Here is a 22,448-nt window from a genome sequence, read left to right on the forward strand (position 1 = left end):
GTAAAACATACTCCAATGATATTAGTTTATTACTAGTATTGATTTAAATATTATTGATTTATTATTGGTAATTTAATATTACTAGTATTATTTAAATATTATGTACATATTGATTTATTAATAATACTTGTATTGATTACATAAAAATTATTTCAGGAGACTTATCTGGTTTTCAAAAATTTAAGAACACCTCCTGTTTGAACAGATCCTTAAGCAGAAAGTATACTTTTTTTTTTACGTGCACAGTCAAACTGACAGCCTTGACTCGTATGAGTACACATGCGTTCGACGCAAGCGCATTGTGACATGCAATTGCTATACCTCTATAAGTTACAACCCACATAAACATCTTTGTATTCTTTCATGCTAGAGTTGTACAAATGAGGGTACTTTCTAACCTCTTATAGGCCTCTATTGTCACTGTAGCTTGCATGCGTTCCGGTCTGTTCTGTTTATGCCGTTTTTCTTCAGCTACCTTGTGAATCGATGCCAGCAGGGCATGGTTGCCACCTTGTGGATCCAGTAATGAAATGAAACGTGCATGTGTGACCTGCGCTTACAATGTGAAAATTTGGCGGTGCATGTTCAGTACGCGCGTACTATTCTGATGACGAAATTCGCCTCGTGTATGTGTAAAAAATTAAGTATACTTTGGCCTTAAGTGTACATCGGACAGATCGACGGACTCTATTTGCTAAACGATTGTCTATGGACTGTCGGTTAGTCATGAGGATATGTTTCATGACTGTGACTTGATGATTTCATCAAGTACAAAATGTTCCTTGATCAACATTTTTGTTGATCCTTGAATAACATTCCAATCAACCAGATCTGAGGGAAAATTTTACTGTTTATGTCAAGTTTAGGCTTACAAACAGGGTTAGGTACTTCTACATCAGTATTATTCAGTTATGGCCAGGGTAATGCTAGAAGCGTAAACATACAGAACAGCTGTTCTAGAACTGGGTTCATGGCTCTAGGATTTCCCTAAACATTCTTTAGTAATCTCTACAGTTGAGTTCATTTATCATGTAGAGTACACTACTGTACAAACCCATTAAGTGGTTAGTATAAAAGGGCAGCCTGACCCCACTTAATGACATCCCAATGGTCCGCACGTGCTGGGAATTTTAATGTTTTTGCACAGCACGCTATAGGATTCTTATGAAAATTAGACTTTCCTGAAGAACTTTCACTAAGCAGAGATATCAGGTTATTTACGTTTCTTTCAATGCCTCTAACAAGAGTAATATATACAGATGATCTACTGTATAATATATATGACCAAATAGCTTTATTTCTCTTAAATATTTACTTAATTCTATCCAGTTTGTCAGTTTATTGCAGAGATGTATGCTATCACATGGATCTGTTTTATGTTTCATGAATCTCTGAGGCAGTTCCACCCTGTAAGCAAGAAAACATTTTATGAATGGGTGTGTGAATGGACAGTGGATGTGTATATATTTAATGGTGTTGGTCTTAAAGGGACCATGTTCTTTTTTATTATATATTATGTTTCTTGAAATCTGGTTATAATGTTAATCTTTTTTTTTTTTTTTTCTTCCCAAACCAAAACAGTTTCTTTAGTTTCTCGTGAGCATAAACAATATTAGATTGATTTCTGAAGGATCATGTGACATTGAAATTCAGCTTTGCCATTACGGGAATAAATTACATTTTACAATATATTCAAAATAAAAACAGATATTTTAGATTATAATAATATTGCTGTTTTATTTTTAATCAAATAAATCAAGCATTGGTGAGCATAAGAGACGTCTTTCAAAAACATTGACAAAATCTTAATTATTCCAAACTTAATTATTTCCAGTTGTGTATTTACTAATAATCATTTGGTTTGTGTCTGTGCAAATAATTAAATGAAATTTGCATCATATTTAGTTCATTGTTACCCCCCAAAAATACGCTTTAGCACATTTATGTTTAATGTAAAAGCTATTTCTTGCATTGAATTTCCAGCAAAAATAACTACGTTGTGATACGTACATTTACCACAATGCAATATTACTGTTATATGCCATCCATCCCTATTGAATAAGTACTATAAAACACTGCATTGTCTTATTATTTAGGATGGATTGTTTTTGTGCAAAATGATTCATGACTTTTTTATTAGAAAGCAGCTGTAGAGATATCTAAATTCATAGAAAGTAGATCAGCGTACGCGCTGGTGAGTGAGACCTCCCGCCGCGCCGCCGTCACCATCTCCCTGTGACTTATCTGCTTTTCATTACAGCTTTGCCTGTAGACAGAATTGTTTCATAATGAAGAAATATATTTTCCCTCTGCCTCATGTTCATTTGCTTTACAATCCGAAAGTGCTGTGGGAATGTGGTGCGGTGCGAGAGAGACATCAGAGATTATGACACGAAAAAACGCCCTGAAGATTGCACCGAGTTAGTTAAAAATGCAGACGGATAGATATTCATGTTTGTCAGGCCCTGCTGAAATAGTGGCAAATGCACACTGAGAAAGCATGTGTGTGTGTGTGTGAGCCTCCGAGGGCACACTCGCTGTCACTCCAGTCTGCAGCTTTAACACATCACATCGCAACATGCTTTTCCCGAGGGGGAAAAAAAGAAATGTGTTGGTTGTCATGGAAATCTATAGCCATTTTTCTTTCTTTCTCAGTTTTGAGCGGGTCTGAGTCCAGAGGGAAGGTTGCAGGAATGAGATGTGGGCAGGGTGACACGGGGCGATGACAGCGGGCAGCCGCTGGTATTGATCTGCGATCTGTCACGGCAGCGCACTCTTGAAAAAGCGCAATAAAGTGTTTCACAACACGTATCTTATTTTTCATTTTCAGCTGCTATTCTGTTTCGCTGGTGCTCCACGGGCCTGACCGAGAACTGAACTGCATGCAACACTAAAAACAGAGGAACTGGAGACTTCAGAAATATATGGAAATCAATAGCTACACCAAAAATGTTCTGCATGCTTCTTTTAGTCGATAAATATCAACATGGAGCTAAGCAAGCTTTGTCTCTTTGTTTTAGGGGTACATTTTGCCCTTTTAAAAGCGCCTTCCGTGTGCCTTCTGCTTCTCTCAGAGTAGATTTGTGGCTTGAATATGTTTTAGATGCTGGTCAAAGGCATGAGATGATGGCAGGGTCCAAAACAAATTCTCACCAAGCAACAAATGCATGTAAAAAATGGCTGGCATTACTCAACAGTTGGTTGATAATGTTTTAATAAGTGCAACATAATACATGGCTGCCACAATTTGTAGTCTACCAGTTTTTGCCTGTACTGTTTATCTTGGATGCCTATAGTTGTTGTTTTTTTAATTTGAGAACTCCATGTGGTGGCACCATGTGCAATATTCTTGCCACCAAAATGAAAATATAAGCAACTTTATCACTCCGTCTGTCTCTGTTTAACTGACTCATCTTGTATATGGTGCTGTAGGTTACAAAATTACTTGTTTGTCACTAATTTAAAAGAAAAAAATAATAATTATATTTTGTCTTTTTCACTTTCATTTATTATATAAATATATAGTGATTTTTTTTAAATTAGATTTTAGAATAGATAGATAGATAGATAGATAGATAGATAGATAGATAGATAGATAGATAGATAGATAGATAGATAGATAGATAGATAGAATTTATTTTATTTTACAAAGGCACAACATTTTGTTGTTATTGTGAACATACACAAATAAAAGTAGGAATGATGGATTACTCTTATCTGTATGACAGCAAGTGATCGCGTCGGCGCCTCCATGTGCAGTAAAGTGCGCTATACTTTAGCTGCCTTCCACACTCCGCACAAACACTTGGATATATGTGACCCGTGCTGCCAAAATGAGTCGGAATGCACATGGGCTAATTTCTAGCTACTGGCAATATGAGAAATGTGTCAATTTTGGTCGAAATTGAGGTTTTCACAAAAATGAGTTCATTATGCCCATATGGGTTCCATAACAACATCAAAAGCTCAGCCGAATAGCGGATCATAGCTGTACAAGGCAGGGTTTTATTTGTCATCTCCATAAATATATCTAATAGTAAAGCTAATGCAAGGGCTAGAAATCCATTTATCCTTCGCTGATACTTCCTTGTCATCATGGAGAGTGCAGTTCATGGTTCAATAACGACAGACGCCATGGGAGCGCAAGCGCTTGTGGAAAGGAGGAGAAAACGACATGGCGCGGTGCAGCCCCTAAATGTGAACGGCCCCTAAAACACGTCAAGAAGTATAACAAGCGTATCAAAAACAACACTAGTTTGAACAGCATGCACATCGGGGTTTTTGACTTTTATCACATTTTTTACATTGCTTGAAATCGTAATGCAATGGGCCAGTCTACAGGACTTAGATTAAGCCTTTAAAATAAAACGGTTATTGAGCTGTTTCTGTCATATACAATAAAAGATCCTGTACAGCGACATGAAATTAAAATGAGCACAAAAAACCTGCCTGCCTTACACAACACCGAAAGTGGACTTGCGCTGAGGAGTAGAATTCTTTCTATGCACACTGACGTCACACGTTTACACGTTTTAATAGCCCACTTAAAGTGTTTATTTCAAATAAATTACTATATGCTGAAAATGAATAAATGTAAATGAACACAAATTTTGCATTGCATTTACAATCCTGTGAAAACAGGGGTGCTGCAGCACCCACAGAACCCCTACTTCCCACACCCCTGAGTGCGATCCTGATATACACATATAGACAGAAATACAGTATTAAAAAAAAAAAAATGTTTCGCAAACATTATCTGTTATGACTTAAGTGAATGTATGGTTAACTGTTGGGCAAAAACATCTAGTGTGTAACATTATATTAGATCCGTTAATGTTAGAGCGAGCAGCCATGTAAAGTTGCTACTACTAACATGTTTCAAATGATAAGCTATATTTGAGGTCAGTGAATGATAGGCGAACATTTGTATTTCCTGCCCGACATACTGTAATTACCAAAAGGACCCGCCGTTACCGATCTGTCCCTCACCACTTTCTGTGGAGTTTTTTTTTTTTTTTTCGCGACCAACCGACTAATAAAATCTTGGTCGACTACGCCTCTTCTAGTCGACTAACGTTTAGTTGACTATTAGGGGGCAGCCCTAAATGAAACCAAACAGACTTAAACATAACAGATATACATTTCATAAATTGCTAAGGTAATGTTGGCAAATTAATATATTGTTTAAGGAAAGCTGTAGTATTATTACCTTGACACACCATCTTAAACCTGCAATGCTCATAGTGTGAAACACAATGAAACAGCCAAATGCATTGATTGTACATTCCTCCATACAGCAACAATCAGTCACTTATGTTGCGGCTTTTCTCATTTGTAAGTCTCTTTGGACAAAAACATTGGTTAAATGAATTAATATAATGATATGAGCCTATAGTTTGCCCCTTGCAAGTTATAAGCCACAGTTCACAAGCCCAGTTCTTTAACCACCACTATGTGCCATTTGGTAGAAATGGGATTTGAGCCCACACCTGGGAAACCAGAAAAACCTGAGAAGGTTGAAGCACCTTATGGCTTATAACTCTTAAAGAAGAAGCCACTTTTTGTTCCGCCTGGTTAAATTCTAAAGCACTCTGTGGTTGGTTTCTATTTCAAGAAGCACAATACATTGTTTGTGAGTTTTATATATGCAACAGGCTGAATTCAGCAGCGGAATGCCACAGTTTGACAGCAAATTATATGCATTTTGACATTGTTTGCCATCACAAAGGTTCACATTTGGTCATGCTCATGCTCTCTTTGGTTTTCTACAGGGCAAGACTACAAAAACCCTAAATGAATGGCAAAGAAAATGCAGAGAAAAAAGAAGGGTGGAGAAATGTTTTGTACTTGAGCGTGTAATGTTCAACATTTGTCAGCTGTTCTGTCAAGTATGACTAGTATTAGTTTGGATGTTTGACACATCTTTTGTCATAAGACGTATTGCTTTGTATTCTAGATCTCTGAAAATGCTTTTGTTTTTTTGTTTCTCTTAAACGCATATGTTGTTTTGTGTGTGTGTGTGTGTGTGTGTGTGTGTTCGTTTTTTTCTTCAAGCTTTTTTCTTAGTAAACTGAGGTTGTTTTTGGGCCTGTGCACAGACCTTTTTTAAAAGCAGCTTTAGTTTTAATAAGCGACAGGACAGCAGATTAATTTCCACATGCTATATATTGTGTGTAAAGAATGGTTTAAAATGTAAATGTTTGTAATTTATAGCTGTAAAAACACATGCTACTTTTAGGAGAGTATTAAACAGACATTTCTTGTCTTCAAGACCATTATTTTAATTTGTATATGAAAAATCAATTCTTAAAATCCGTGTTCATGGATTCCTGAGCCTTTCCAAATCTCTTTGAGATGTTATTGCCAATCTCCTCTTTCTGCCACTTTATTTGTAAGCAGGAAGTGAAATTTGAGGAGTTAATGGAGCGTTTTCTGGCTCTCCTCTGCTGGAGTCTTAAGAGGGAGTCCACCCTAATCTCACAAATCATACCGGCTTATGAATTTTAAATTGAAAAGCCCAAATTTCTTTTCTTTGTACTATTCATTTTGCCTCACCTGAGCTCAGAGTCTATGCTGCCCTACCCGCATTTCATATGACTGGAAGCTTTGGACGGAAATGAGATTATCCTGACATGCTAAAGACAAAAGGAGAGACCCTGTCTTCTCAAAACAATAAAAAGCTGTGCCACTTCATATCTTCATATTTCAGCGCAAACCCCGGCATCATATTCACCAACCACCCGCAATCTAGTTTAAACAGGTGCAAATAAATAGCACTGGGCCATATTTCAACTACAGTAAGTCGCCGTCATTCTTTTCAGTGCGAACACACTGACTCTCTATGTATCATGTTCTATTCATTAAAGACAAAAAAGTGTATCACGGTTTCCACAAAAATATTAAGCAGCACTGTTTTCAACACTGATATTAATAAGTATTGTTTCTTGTGCAGCAAATCAACATATTAGAATGATTTCCGAAGGATCATGTGACACTGAAGACTGGAGTAATGATGCTGAAAATTCAGCTTTGCATCACTGGAATGAATTACATTTTTAAGTTTTAATTTGTAATAATATTTCACAATGTTACTGTTTTTACTGTATTTTGCCTCAGATGCAGCCTTGGTGAGCATAAGAGTCTTCTTTCAAAAACATAACAAAAATCTTGACCCCAAACTTTTGAACGGTAGTATGTGTATATACTATATACAGGGATTGACATTAAGACCTGCCAACCCGCCAAATACTGGTGGATTTGAGCAGTGGCATGTCCTACAGGCATTCCTACTAGCTACTTTGGTGGGTTGAATTTTATATAATATATACATTTTTCAATTGTAGTCTTTTAAAAAGGCATCTGAAATAATAAACTGAGTACAATGTATTGTTGTCAAAATATCGATTTTTCGATACCAATACTGAAATATCTGAAACACTCCCAATACTCATTTCCCGCAGAACAGATACACAATACCAGCAGTGCTTTCTCTCTCTCATTTCTTCAACAGTGAATTGACACACAAAACCACCTCCCCTCACTCACTCATTTCATTTGCTCTGGATGAATGTTAGTTTTACAGGGCTTGAATTTTAGCATGGGATTGCTCATAATTTTACTCATTCCCGCAAATTTTGTGCTCACACCCAAAGTATGCGCACATAAACCACCTCTCAGTACTAAATTAAGTTCTTTTTCGCTGCTTTTTGAGCTTAAACAGTCAAATACACAAAATAATGTCAAAATGTCGGTCTTGGCGAATATTCACGTAAACACAGTCAGCTACGTTTTAAGGGAACATAAACATTTGAGAAAGAAAACGCATGCGTAACAGTATAATGGATCCGTGCGTCAGGTCTTAAAGTGACAGCAGCCTAATATACCTGCTGCCAAATTATGAGATAATATTAAAAATATATATATGGCATTTTTTGCCTATGGTATCAATGTCAAAATTGTAACCTGGTCTCATGACGAAAATGTACCCGTGGGCATGTTTTTGTGAGTCGCGAAATACATACCAATGAGTACATATCGCTGCAGTTTCGCTGCGAAATGTCCACTGAGTTGCGCTAAAAGTGTGTTTCTTTTTTTTTTTTTTTGCTGGAGCAGATAATAGGGTGAATGTGGTACGTTTTTATGATGTTGCTTTTTAGACGAATCGCCGCGGTTCTTGATTTGACATTTGCGATCCGTTGCGTTTTAAAATAACTTCCCAACGGCACTACATCTGAACCTACCCGATAGTGTTTACAAAAGCAAACGTGACATAAGAAGCATCTGCGATCATATACCGTTTTTCAGCTCATTTAGATCTCTCTCTTTTTTTTTTTTTGCCATCAGTCACCTTTCACAGGATTCGTACCCAGGCAAGGGGGGAGTCGACTCCTCGTCGTAAGTCCAACTCCATATCGGCTGAGCTACAGAGCAAGCTTGGTTACGGCCAAAAAAAGCGAAACACATAGAGCCGGAAAGTCCAAAGTACGTTCGTTTACAAAACAGGCACTCCGGTAAGAAGTGTTTAGAAGTCGTGACATGATATTGCGAGAGGAGGCGCGGAAACGAATCTTTATGAATCCATAATCCGACCCCGGCCGTCATCGAAACCGTGCGTGAAAACGAGCAAAAGCGCTTATCGACGTTTTACCAGCCTCTAGCGTTCGTTTCTGTCGGAAACTGCAGCGAGACTTACTCATCGGTACGTAATTTTGTGTCTCGCGAAAACGTGCCCATGGGTACGTCTCGCCTATGAGATCAGGTTGCAAAATTGTGAAAATTCTGAGTGGCCAGTAACTTTGGAAAACCACTAGCCAAAGTGGCTGGTGAGCAATGTCAAGCCCCCTCTACATATATATAATTTTAATGTGCCTGCATAGACAAACTATTTGAAAGAACCAATTTGCAGATTTTTTTTTTTTCCGTTAGTTCAATCATTTTCCAATACACTAATATAAAAATGCAGGTTATGGTCTCTGATCCAATAAAAATACCCATGTTATTGTTCCAGAGCTTAGATTTGTTGGTAGGTCACAATCTTCTGAATGTAGATTCTGCTGTAAAGACTGCTGGTTATCTTAGGAAGGAAATTTATATTTTTCAAGTATTCTCTCGGGTGTGTTTTGTGCCCCTCGACTGAGGGAATAATGACACGAAACAATGAGATGAACCACAGCCCACTGAATCCTCTGTCTCTGTGGACCTGGGAAACAGAGTGAGAAAGGCAGCATTTTTTTGTTCCCTTACCAGCTCATAGCTATACATATGAATGAATTTGTTATTTTCTGAAAAAGTATGAAACACAGATCCAGATGAGACATGACAACATACTCTAACTAGGAGATGCCAAATTTCCAACAGAATCAAGTAGTTGCTCTGTCCTAACTTAGAGAAAATGTCATTCCAAATGTTAAAATCCCAGACAAGTTGTATATAGGATTTAAAGGCTAACTATTAGCTTTGCAGTTGTCACAGGTAACTAAAACAAAGTGAACTTTTCATGGACTTTCAGTTTCTTTGTCTTTGTTTCCCGCCACTCATAAGTTTCTATGGTTACATGTGATTAGTTCGTTCAGTTCAGCTGTGTTTGATTAATTATCTTCTTTGAGTCTGAACTTAGGTTCCGTTTTCTCCTCAGTTCACTGTCGGTTGTTATTTGTGTTAGTGCACGCTGTTACGCCTGCTGCCTTCTAGTTTAATAAATCTTGTTTATATTTTATAATTCTATCGTCTGTCTTCATCTTCTTCAGAGCAGTTGTAACAGCAGTTGTATGATTGACATTAAAGTCTCCTAGAAAACTGTAGAGGATAATGCTATGCAATGCTAGCATGTATATACACTGATGAATATTTATGAAAGTTTATTCATAAATATGAAAAGATATAGATTAATATCATTCATGTATGTTTAAAGGAATACATTAAAACAAAATCTGATTTAAGAAAGTCATGTAATTAAATTTGAAGTAATTGTAATGTTATTACATACTTATCACAGTAAAGTTTGGTTTGTGTTAATGGCAACTTATGGACATCAGATTCATGGACACATGGTGAGACCAGGGGCCAATTCCATAAACATAGCAATTATGTTAAGACAGTGTCTTAAGATCTAGCAGTTAGTCAAAGGGCATTCATTCTTACTTTTCGGTATCAAATTAGGCAAATCTTAGCGGTTTATGCAACTGGTCCCAGGAATAAACAGAATATTTGCAGTTTTAGTTTTGATAAATCTTCGTAACAGTTTGAGTAGAAATGCTTTCTTGATTAGTTGAGGGATTGGAGGATGCCTTAATTTTGCATAAACTCTCCTCACCAAAGCACAAATAATGGAAAAGAGTGTTGAATATTATAGTGCAATAACTGTCACAAGATGACAGATTGTAGAAAAGAACATTAAAAGTGCTTTTCATATTTAAAATGTTTTGAAGTTCTCTAAATATCCTTAAGAGTTAATGGACAAGGTTTACTGGATAAGTTTCGGGAATTTTGTCAGGAAGTTGGGAACTACTGAAACTGCAGAAATTTCAAATAAGTTGATTTTGAAAAATAACATTTAAACCTTTTTTAAACAGACTTACTGTGAACTATAAGGTTATTAATTTATGGTATAGGCCAGGGGTTTCCAACACTGCATGTTTTCCATGTCTCCTTAATCAAACCCACCTGATTCAGATCATCAGCTCATTAGTAGAGACTCCAAGACCCGAAATGGGTGTGTCAGACAAAGGAGAGATACAAAATATGCATTGTTGTGGGGCCTCCAGGAACGTGGTTGGGAACCTGGTATTGGCTTTTGTCCTGGGGAAAACTACATTATCCATGACTCTGCAGAGAATCCTTCACTCATTAGAGAAGGACAAGCAAGTTGTGGCAAAAGAACTCTTTAGCACCCACCCATTCCTCATCTTCAAATCACATCAACCTTTGATTTTTGTACAATTTTCAAATCCTTTTTTTGCTTCAAATCGAAGTTTGTAACATAATTCACCCCCTAGCTGGTTGGTTTGGTTCATGGCTTATAAATCTTAAATTAGGAAAAAAAAATGTAAAAAAAAAAATACTTCCAGAAACCAAGGCCGATGATACAGTGGATGCATTCAATTTATCTCATTATTAATTAGCCATTGTTACATAAACAATGTATAAATAAGCCAATTTTTAACTATAAAAGAACTGGTATATTGCAAAAATTGTTTCTGGTTGTTTGTTTGCATAAGATAAATCTTGCAGTTGATTAGCCAATTTAATCGTTGTACTGTCCAGATCATGTGGACTTTGATGTTGTATGTTTGATGGACGTTTTGATTTGATGAACCCACTCTGTCTCAATAATGCAACGTATCACGAGTACCCACAATGATGCTACGACCCACACACAACAAGAACTCATTAATGTGACTAATATCTCAGCACCCCACTGTGTCCCACAACAACAAAGACTTCTGTGCGTGCTCGAGGAGCTCATTTACACACTTTAATGTCTAATCAGACGACGCTTGCCACACAGACAGAAATATCCTCCAATCACAGAAAAATGTCTATCAGATATGATTATAAGCACATCCAATTGAATTACAGCGTGACCAATGGAAGCTATTTCACAGTCCACTGATCAGTCAAAATACGCTTGGTACAAATGACATCGGGCAAATGGCAGGACTGTTACCTGGGCTTATCTGAACCTGAAATTCACTCTGATAACCTTTATTCTACCTAGATTATGTTTTGACTAACTTTCCCTATCTTTCTGTCTCAACAGAAATCGAAAAGATTCAAAAAGACGAAGACAAAGAGGATGAGAAGTTCATTGATGTGGTCATCAACAAGAACATGAAACTGGGACAGAAGGTTTTGATCCCTGTAAAACAGTTTCCCAAAGTGAGTATGATAAAAAGTTTTTTTAATGTGTAGTATCATATAGGTTACACCCAACTAGTCACTTACACTAATGTTTACAAGTTTGTACACACACACACACACAGAGACATATATATATATATATATATATATATATATATATATATATATATATATATATATATATATATATATATATATATATATATATATATATATATAATCCCAAATTCAGTATCTCAGAAAATTAGAATATTACTTAAGACTGATACAAAGAAAGGATTTTTAGAAGTCTTGGCCAACTGAATAGTATGAACATGAAAAGTATGAGAATGTACAGCACTCAATACTTAGTTGGGGCTCCTTTTGCCTGAATTACTGCAGCAATGCGGCGTGGCATGGAGTCGATCAGTCTGTGGCACTGCTCAGGTGTTATGAGAGCCCAGGTTGCTCTGATAGTGGCCTTCAGCTCTTCTGCATTGTTGGGTCTGGCATATCGCATCTTCCTCTTCACAATACCCCATAGATTTTCTATGGGGTTAAGGTCAGGCGAGTTTGCTGGCCAAATAAGAACAGGGATACCATCGTCCTTAAACCAGGTACTGGTAGCTTTGGCACTGTGTGCAGGTGCCAAGTCCTGTTGGAAAATGAAATCTGCTTCTCCATAAAGTTGGTCAGCAGCAGGAAGCATGAAGTGCTCTAAAACTTCCTGGTATACGGCTACGTTGACCTTGGACCTCAGAAAACACAGTGGACCAACACCAGCAGGTGACATGGCACCCCAAACCATCACTGACTGTGGAAACTTTACACTGGACCTCAAACAACGTGGATTGTGTGCCTCTCCTCTATTCCTCCAGACTCTGGGACCCTGATTTCCAAAGGAAATGCCGTTTCTGATGCTCTCTGTTGTTCAAGAGTGGCTTGACACAAGGAATGCAACAACTGAAACCCATGTCTTGCATACGTCTGTGCGTAGTGGTTCTTGAAGCACTGACTCCACCTGCAGTCCACTCTTTGTGAATCTCCCCCACATTTTTGAATGGGTTTTGTTTCATAATCCTCTCCAGGGTGCGGTTATCCCTATTGTTTATACACTTTTTTTCTACCATATCTTTTCCTTCCCTTCGCCTCTCTATTAATGTGCTTGGACACAGAGCTCTGTGAACAGCTAGCCTCTTTTGCAATGACCTTTTGAGTCTTGCCCTCCTTGTGCAAGGTGTCATTGGTCCTCTTTTTGGACAACTGTCAAGTCAGCAGTCTTCCCCATGATAGTGTAGCCTACAGAACTAGACTGAGAGACCATTTAAAGGCCTTCGCAGGTATTTTGAGTTAATTAGCTGATTAGAGTGTGGCACCAGGTGTCTTCAATATTGAACCTTTTCACAATATTCTAATTTTCTGAGATACTGAATTTGGGAATATACACATACATTATGTAAACAAACTTTTATGTTAGATGCGATTAATTGCAATTAATCAATTTGACAGCACTAATTGTAATATATTGAGAGTCTATTTTGAAACACAGACTAGTAGCGCATTACAATAGTCAATGTGGAAAAACACAGAGTTAATCTTTCAGCAGTACTACAGGACAAAACTGGACCTAAACATGCAATATTTCTGAGATGAAAGGATGACTTAACACCACTCTGTACATGGGGTTCGAACATCAAACATGAGTCAAAAATGACTCCAAGATTCTTCAACTCTAAAACAGAACCATCAATAGATAACCTATTAGCACTAGCGCTATGCAAATATAGAAAATCATTTTGATTTTTAGCAAATCTATATTTATAAGAAAAATTCAATCAATGATTTAGCCAGCACTGCAAAAATATTAAGTGTGAAATTCAGCAATATTTAAAGGGTTAGTTCTCCCAAAAATTATTTTATTGTACACAAAGGAAGGTATTTGAAAGAATGTCAGTCATTTTTTTTTTCTTTTTTTTTCTGTATGTAAATGTTTTACTTTTTTTTTTTTTTTTTTTTTTTTTGATTATTTATGTATGGTCCTGTTATTGACACTGTATGTCTGAGCCTTGTCACAAGCATTTAAATGCACAGTTTTTCCCCAGTGTTGACTATGCAAATGATAAAGAAATGCCTCTTGACTCTTGACAAACAGATTGCGCCCCCCATTTGCTACTACTACATAGTTTGCCTGGCAAGTTCTGAATGATATATCTTCTACAAGATATATCAGTCTGGTCAGTCCGCCCTCCGTCGCGCCTTGAGTCAACTCCAAACCGTACTGTGCAATCAGATTTATTTATTTCAGTGACGCAAACAGCGTCACTCTAGTGCGGCGAAAGTCCCTTCAATATCAACAAAGACGGCGCACGCGAGACCCGAGAGTTTGTTCTATTCAGTCATGAATTCAGTTTTAAATTACCAAAAACACATTAATTATTTACTTTTCACTGTTGACTCTCTTGTCACTTTGCTAACGTCATATCCGCCCTTCTCTGATTGGTTTACTTCGCTTCCTGTTTGCTCGGATTTGCTCCACCCTAGAAATCGAATTGATTCAATGGCGACCAGACTCATCCACTGGTAGAGTGGTGAGGCTGGATTTTCCAGGAAACTACTTAGTAGGAACAATAAATACTATGCTAGTCAATGGGGGGTGAGATCTGTTTGGTTACTGACATTCTTCCAAATATCTTCTTGGTTTGGAATTACTTGAGGGTGAGTAAATGATGACAGAATTTTCATTTTTGGGTGAACTATCCCTTTAACAGTCAAGTGCGCACAGGATCCGTTGTCAAATATAACAACAAATCAGCTACAGCAATTCATTGGGTTACGGACTGGAATTTTACCAGAAAACTTCTATATTGCCTCTATGCGAATGAAGCAGCATGTTTTGAGTACGTATAATATTAAGGCATAACATGTATCATTCTGATATACTGACTTGTAGACGACCCTGTATACTTCACTCTTCCTCTTCAGTTTCTGGTTCAAAATATGGCTGAAGTAAACCAATATTTCCACTTGCCATTGTGTAGCGTTTACTACAGTTGGCCAAAGTCCCTTTAAGACAAGTAATTTCACTCGGCGGCCATCTTTGAAACGCCTCTCAGGCATCCTGGGCATCATTGCCCTATCTCTTTGAATGGGGAAACATCAAATTCTCCAAAACTGTTCGCCAACCTTACGATTACTTTTCATATTTGAAATCACCAATGAAATCTGACAACAGCTGTCTTATAAATGTTTTATCCAAACGCTCGAATCATGACAAAAAAATGTATTTTTTTGGCTGGATCAAGCTTATGCGCATGCGCAGACCTAAATGCGCGTCTCTTCTGCCATGTTTCAGAGGCGCGCGTCTGACTGTTTCTATTGAAGTCACAGTGCTTCTAACGGCTGCTGCAGTGACGCGATGACTTTACCAGTCGGTGATTGGCTCTTATTTAGAAGGCGGGACTTATTCCGCCATATTGCGTGTTACACTTTCTCCCATTCAAAACAATACGAGTGACACATCTAGTGTTATTCTATAGTCTTTGAGTTGGCCGAGTGGATCAAGTAGTCCGACCTGGTGTGAATGAGTGGAGGCGGGGACTAATTTGCATATTCATGCTTCTGAGGCTAGGTGATCACATAACTCCAATTTTGAAATCTCTGCACTGGCTCCTGGTCAGGTACCAAGTTAATTTTAAAAATCCTCATATTAACCTATAAAGCACTGCTCGATTTAGCTCTGCAGTATTTAGCGTACCTTTTTATTACTTATATGCCAAGGCGTAATTTGCGTTCTTCTCAGAGTGGTCTCTTGGCTGTCTCTAAACATGGCTTCGCTCTGTGGGCGACAGGGCTTTTGCTTTTCATGCCCCAAAATTGTGGAATTCTCTTCCAGCTGACATTTGGTAAGCTAAATCCCTGGGCATTTTTAAATCCCATCTTAAAATGTTTTATTTCAGGATGGCTTGTAATTGACTTTGTATATTACGGGTGTTTTATTTTATTTGTGGTTATTGTTGATGTTTTTCTGTACAGCACTTTAAGAAATCTACTTTTAAAGGCACTTTATAAAATAAGTTATTATAAGCAGTGTTATAGTGTAGAATTATTAGATTTTGTATAGAAATCCTTGACATTGGCATGCCTTTTTCACGGCTGATAACCTTTCATTTGTTTAACATGTAATCACACGACACAGCAGCACTTCACTTGATATACAGGCCGCAGTCATTTCTAAGAATGAAAAGCACTTCACAGCGAGGCTACATGTTAATATGAACATGAGTTTGATATTGAAGCATGCATGGGGCGATTCCAGCAAATGGTCCTAATTTCCATATTGTTGCCGTCGAGTGTGTTATTTGATGATTTTTTTTCCCTCCTTCGCAGACATAGAGGTGATCGTGACCTTGACGGCAGACTATCACATTATCATACCACTGAGTGTGTGTGTGTGTGTGTTCATGTGACGTGTGCATATATTCCCGCTGTGTTCCCAAAAGACTCGCACATGAGGACCGATCCTTTCTGTACCTCATTTAGTTTGTGCTTTCGTAGTTCTCCAAACATAATTTAATGGGCTTCTTTGTTTGCCTGGTTTTTAATTCACACCGTTCCATCTTGAGAGGGTGAAAGAGCGACACACAGCAGGAGAATAGAGAGAAATGGAGAAATTGAGTGTAGGTGTAGATGCCTGACTCTTTTTTAGGGCAGTGAAAGGGTTTTAGACAGATGATAATTGGAACAGAGTGCTTATTTGAGTGTTTGAGGAGGGGTTTTAGTGAAGAAAGAGAGCAGGAAATGAACAGGACATGTTTCAAGTTGTAAGTCTCTTATGCTCTCATGTATTTGATCAAAAATACAGTAAAACAGTAATATTGTAAAATATTATTACAATTTCAAAGAGCAGTTTTCTTTTTTAAATATATTTTAAAATGTAATTTATTCCTTTGATCAAAGCATTGTTACTCCGGTCTTCAAGTTTCACATGATCCTTCAGAAATCATTGTAATACATTTTTTTCATGATTCTTTTTGATGAATATACAGTTCAAAAGAACAGCATTTACTTTAAATTTAAATATTTTGTAACACTATAAATGTATTTACTGCACTTTTGATCATCTTAATACATCCTTGCTGAATAAAAGCTCCAGATGAGTATATTAGAATGATTGAAATGGTTGCAAGCAATCAAATACCTACAACAAGTGAATTGGCCTCTTTTCATGATAAATGGACACTGGACAGATGAAAAATTCACATGAAAGCCGATGGGCCTTTGGCAGCTACATTGTGTGCGCATACAGTATACATGGTATTCAAGCAACCATGTGTGTGCACACACATTCAGAGAGTGATAATGTGTATGTGTGAGCTATTTTTTGAAGAGGGTTTGTAAATGGGCTCTGGGATCCCAGAGGGAGTGTGCTGTGTAGGGTAACACATCTCTCTCTCTCTCTCTCTCTCTCTCTCTCTCTCTCTCACACACTACTCTCATTTTTACCTGCACTAGCGTCTGGTACAAAACCTGAGCACAAACGAACCTGAAGTTTCAAACAGGACTGGATTTGTAATTGATGGAATAAATAAATTAATAAATAAAAATAAATTCATATTGTATATTTTATTTTATGTATCCCTTATTTTGCTCATGCATGCACCAACAGACTGCTTTATGCCTGAGACAGAACACAATTTGTGCGTCTCGGCCTGTTTTTATATTTGTTTGAAGAAAATCTGAGCAAAACATACTGTGTGGTTGCTAGGGTGTTGCTAGGTAGTCTAATTGGTCCAAGTCAAAACAGACCTTCAAGTGTCAATTTACCTTCAAGTCTTGTTCAAACCACTAACCCTAAGCCAATAATGATACATGCTTTTTATTTTATTTTATTTTATTTATAGTTTAATTTAATTTAATTTAATTTAATTTAATTTAATTTAATTTAATTTAATTTAATTTAATTTAATTTAATTTAATTTAATTTAATTTAATTTAATTTAATTTAATTTAATTTAATTTAATTTAATTTAATTTAGACTTCTGGTTGGGTTTGGTCTCAGGGGCTTTGTCAAGTCACAGGGTTTTGTTTACCGCAGCATTGTGCTTCAATTAAGTCTCCATCCAGACCTCTAGACTGTCCAAATGTTAATCAAACACAAATGTCAGCTTGTGTTAATAAACACAATTCCAGCTTTACTTGTGACACCGCCACCCACAGGAGTCCCCAGTCGCCCAGAGATGTTTGTGGATCATGGAGCATGTTGGCTCTGTGGTTCTATTATAGCTGGACGTTATAATGACATTATTATCTATTCAGTATGAAATTTATCACAGTGCAGTGAGTCGAATGATCTAGTTGTATGATGCGTTTCCACGCTGCAGTGTTGTGAATATAATTGTCTTCTGTTCCGGAGTCTCTTGCTTTCATTGGATGAAGTGCCTGCCAAACTCGAACAAACTCTTACCACTGTACCAGAATTCAACATTTCCTGAACCTATTTAACACTTCATCTAATAATAAGGGGGGAAGTAGCATTAGCATAATTATGTTTGCATTCATGTTAACAAATAGGTTTTACATGCACCATATAATCATGGTATTCAAATACCTTAGAGTACCTTATAAAAACCATAGTATGTGAATATGATTACCCTTACAAAGCATCATGGTATCAGATGTTAATACCGTGGTACAGGCCCAAAATACCATGGTGCCATGTCCGAAAAACCATGGTAGTACTCTTTGTAAGTGTAAGTGTACCCAAAAGTACCATAGTATTACCAAATGGTTTTTAGACATATACCATGGTAAAAACCATGTTATTCTTTAAAGTTCCTTAGGGTGCTATATAAATACAATGGTATTTGAATATGATTAACCTTAAAAAAGTACTGTGGTATAATATGTTATCAGGTGATAAAACTGTGCTGCTTTATATACTATGTACCATTTTTTTTTTTATAGTGCCGCCATGGTAGAAGTATAATAATTCATTACAATTACCTAAAAACAATTACCTAAAAGTACCATAGTATTGTTTTTTACAGAATTAAAACCATGATACTCTTTAAAGTACCTTAAAGTACTATATATACCTTGATCTGTGAATATGATTAACATTATAAAAGGTATGGTGGTAACATGATATTATCAGATGCTAATACTGTGGTATTTTAAAATATATAGTACCATGGTACTTAAATTCATTACCTTGTTATTATTTTTTTTCTTTTCTTTTTCTTTTTATATTCAAAATTGTGGTTACTTTTTGTAAGTATAATCATTCAGTGCATTTGCCATGGTTTTTAGACATGTGCCATGGTAAAATCATGGTATTCCTGGAAGAACCTGGGAGTACCATATTAATACCATGTATATGAATATGATTACCTTTACAAAAAGTACAATGACTGTAACATAATACCATGGTATCATATGTTAATACTGTAGTACTTTTAAATATGGTACCATGGTTTTTATATGCTACTACAGTACCATAGTACATGTCCGAAATACCATGGAATTACCATACGCATTGTAATTGTCATGTAGTACATTTATCAAAAAGTACCACTTGTACTGTACTACCATGGTTTTAAGTTCCAATGTACCATGGTACCATCCTAAAATACCATAATATCATGTCCAGTAAACTTGGTTGTACCATAGTTTTTGTAAGTGTAATCGTTTTTTGCCGTGGTAAAATCGTGGTATTCTTGGAATTGTCTTGGTATAAATACCATAGTACAAGAATTTCAGTTTGTTCAAGTGAGCACAAAATTGGCCAACGCAACTCAAAGCTGAGCACTACCTTTCAATGTTGAGTGGTTATTGTCGACTTCAGGTCTGTCATAGCAATGCGTTATAGGATGACTGCTGGGAAGAAAAAAGATCCGGATGTCAGGTCCTGTAAATGAAACTTCATCTCAGAGCTAAAAGGAATGTCAGAGTATGTGAGCCCTCAAAGTTAGAGCAGTAATGATCGGCCACTTCAAATAAAGCAATTATCAGCGACGGAGCGAGAGTGCCAGTGTAATGTCATACGGCGCGGCTATTCGCGTCTCCCGCGTCACGCTAAACAGATTGCCTTTGACAGCTCTGATGACTGTAGACACTAATGCGCTGTTTAGAGCTTCAGAGAGCTACTGGAGGAAGACAAATTCAATTTGTCCAGTCTGACAGGTGGATGTAGAGAAAGAGAGAACGCTTGAAGGGTGAGTGTGATGAATCTGATTGGAACAGTTTTCCTCCAGACGTCACCTCTAGCCTCATTTATGTTGCACATGTTTACAAGATGGGGACACTTTCTTGGCTAATTTCATGTTGTGAGGTCATGGTGGCTTTTTAGATTAAAGAGCAATCTTGTATTAGAGAGCAAGAAATATGCATTTAAAATGTTTGTTAAGGGTGAAGTATGGTTTTTCTGTGCCACCAGTCATGGATTTGTTAGAGTTTTCCCAAACTGTCTGCTATTGGTGAGTCAAACAGATAGTCCCGCCCCAAGCCCACGCTATTGGTTAAGCTGCAGTGTAGGACTAGTCAGGATGCTTGTCAAATGTTTTGATTTTACACTAGTCATGGAAAAGGCAGTCAACGAAAAATTTATCATATGTTTTGTTAACTTTTAAGTAACTTTTTACATTATTTTTTTTTATTTTTTTTATTTTTTTACCAATTTAAACGTAATATATGGAAGCTTGTTTCCGCCACTGAATAAAAAAAAAGGTAATTGCAACTTTTTTTTTTTTTGCATTTGCGGCTTTACATCTCAATTCTGACTTTTTTCTGAGAATTGCATGATATAAGCTCACAATTGTGAGTGTGTTGTAAAGTCACATGATATGAACTTGCAATTGCTTGACATAAAGTCAGAATTGCAAGTTATAAAGTCATAATTGTGAGTTATAAAGTCAGAATTGCGTGATATAAAGTCAGAAATGTGAGTTATAAAGTCAGAATTGCGTGATATGAACTGGCAATTGTGATATAAAGTCATAATTGTGAGTTATAAAGTCAGAATTGCAAGTTATAAAGTCAGAATTGTGTGAAATAAACTTGCAATTGTGAGTTATATAGTCAGACTTGTGTGATATAAAGTCACAATTGTGAGTTATAAAGTCAGAATTGTATGATATAAAGTTGCAATTGTGAGTTATAAAGTCAGAATTGTGTGAAATGAACTTGCAATTGTGGGTTATATAGTCAGAGTTGTGTGATATAAAGTCGCAATTGCTAGATATGAAGTTGCAATAGGTTGTTTGCACATGACGTCACAGCAGCAGCACGAATGAGTCTGGAGGGCAAGGACTGATTTTTCTATATAGGAATCCTATCAAAAACTCAAAATTTGTATGTTTTGCGTCGTTTATGGTTGCTCAAATTGATAAAATCGAGAACCCAGAAGGTGTTTATATCGTTTACATAACTTAAACCGTTTTTTATAACTTATATCGTTTTTTAACTTTAAAAGTTGTCGCCTTTAATAGCATTTTCCGTCTGCTGATACTGAATGAATATTGATACCTGCTTACCTTATTTGTTTTTGACTTGGTTAAATATCCACATTCTTCATGCTATCGTTTGCAGGGAAGAGCTATTTTATCCCATTGAATGATAATTTGGTGTTTTCACTTCAGTTTTGTAGTATTCCGTTCACAATGTTGATCTGGTTACCATGAGAACAATGTCACGCGCTGCTGCTTCAGCCATCATATGGTAGAAAATGGCCAAATAAATAAATGTTTAAAAAGCTGACAGACGTCGATTCAACAACAAAGACAACACTTTCAAAAACACTCAGCTATGTGATTATTTTATTGAGTGATAGGGAGTGGGTTAAATCAGTGACATTATTAGATTTGATATATGGCGTCTTCCCGTCACCTCCTCAACCTGCTTCCCTTAGTTTGTTTTTACAAGGCAACAATTGTATTACACCGTCCAGTTTTTTTTTCTTTGAACGATGATGTGAACTCCTGTTGCAGTTCTCGATTCAGCATAAATGACCTACAGTGGCGACAAAAATACTGCCCTAACTTCACTAGCAGAAAGGCAGCGCTATATAAACAAACCCAGACTAAAACTGAACACAGCGTGACGGCAGCTTCACATTCTTTATATCTACCTCCTCGATGGCAGTAAAGTCTTTCAATTCAGTGGAAAAGTCGCTCATCTTCATATCATAAAGATCACATCCAACATATGTTGTGATTTTCTGTTTATACCTTTCTAAATCAGCACAGAAAGGACTTTTCTCAATCTCTTCCATTCTAATTTTCACTGCTTGCCCTCCACCGGTATTTTGCGCGTCACCAGAACCATATGATTGCAAACAACCTATTGTGAGTTATAAAGTCAAAATTGCACGATATGAAGTCAGAAATGCGAGTTATAAAGTCAGAACTGTGTGATGTAAAGACACAATTGCATGATATGAAGTTACAGTTGTGTGATATGAACTTGCAGTTGCGAGTTATAAACTCAAAATTGTGAGTTATAAAGTCACAATTGCGACTCACAATTGAGTCTATATCTCGCAATTCTGAGAAAAAAAAATTAAATGGCCAGATGTTAACTCACAATTGTGAGAAAAAAGTCAGAATTGTGAGAT

At 36.8% G+C, this 22,448-nt stretch overlaps 1 protein-coding gene across 1 annotated transcript in view; it reads left to right on the plus strand.

Moving 5' to 3' along the window:
- khdrbs3 (KH domain containing, RNA binding, signal transduction associated 3) overlaps window positions 1-22,448 on the plus strand; it is a 158,184-nt gene that overhangs the window by 82,291 nt on the left and 53,445 nt on the right. The window contains exon 2 of the mRNA XM_067361462.1: window positions 11,759-11,877. Within this exon, the coding sequence (XP_067217563.1) occupies window positions 11,759-11,877 (119 nt within the window). The remainder of the gene's footprint in view (window positions 1-11,758; window positions 11,878-22,448) is intronic.

The sequence above is a fragment of the Chanodichthys erythropterus genome, chromosome 15, assembly GCF_024489055.1.
Source record: "Chanodichthys erythropterus isolate Z2021 chromosome 15, ASM2448905v1, whole genome shotgun sequence".
NCBI classification, from domain to species: Eukaryota; Metazoa; Chordata; class Actinopteri; order Cypriniformes; family Xenocyprididae; genus Chanodichthys; species Chanodichthys erythropterus.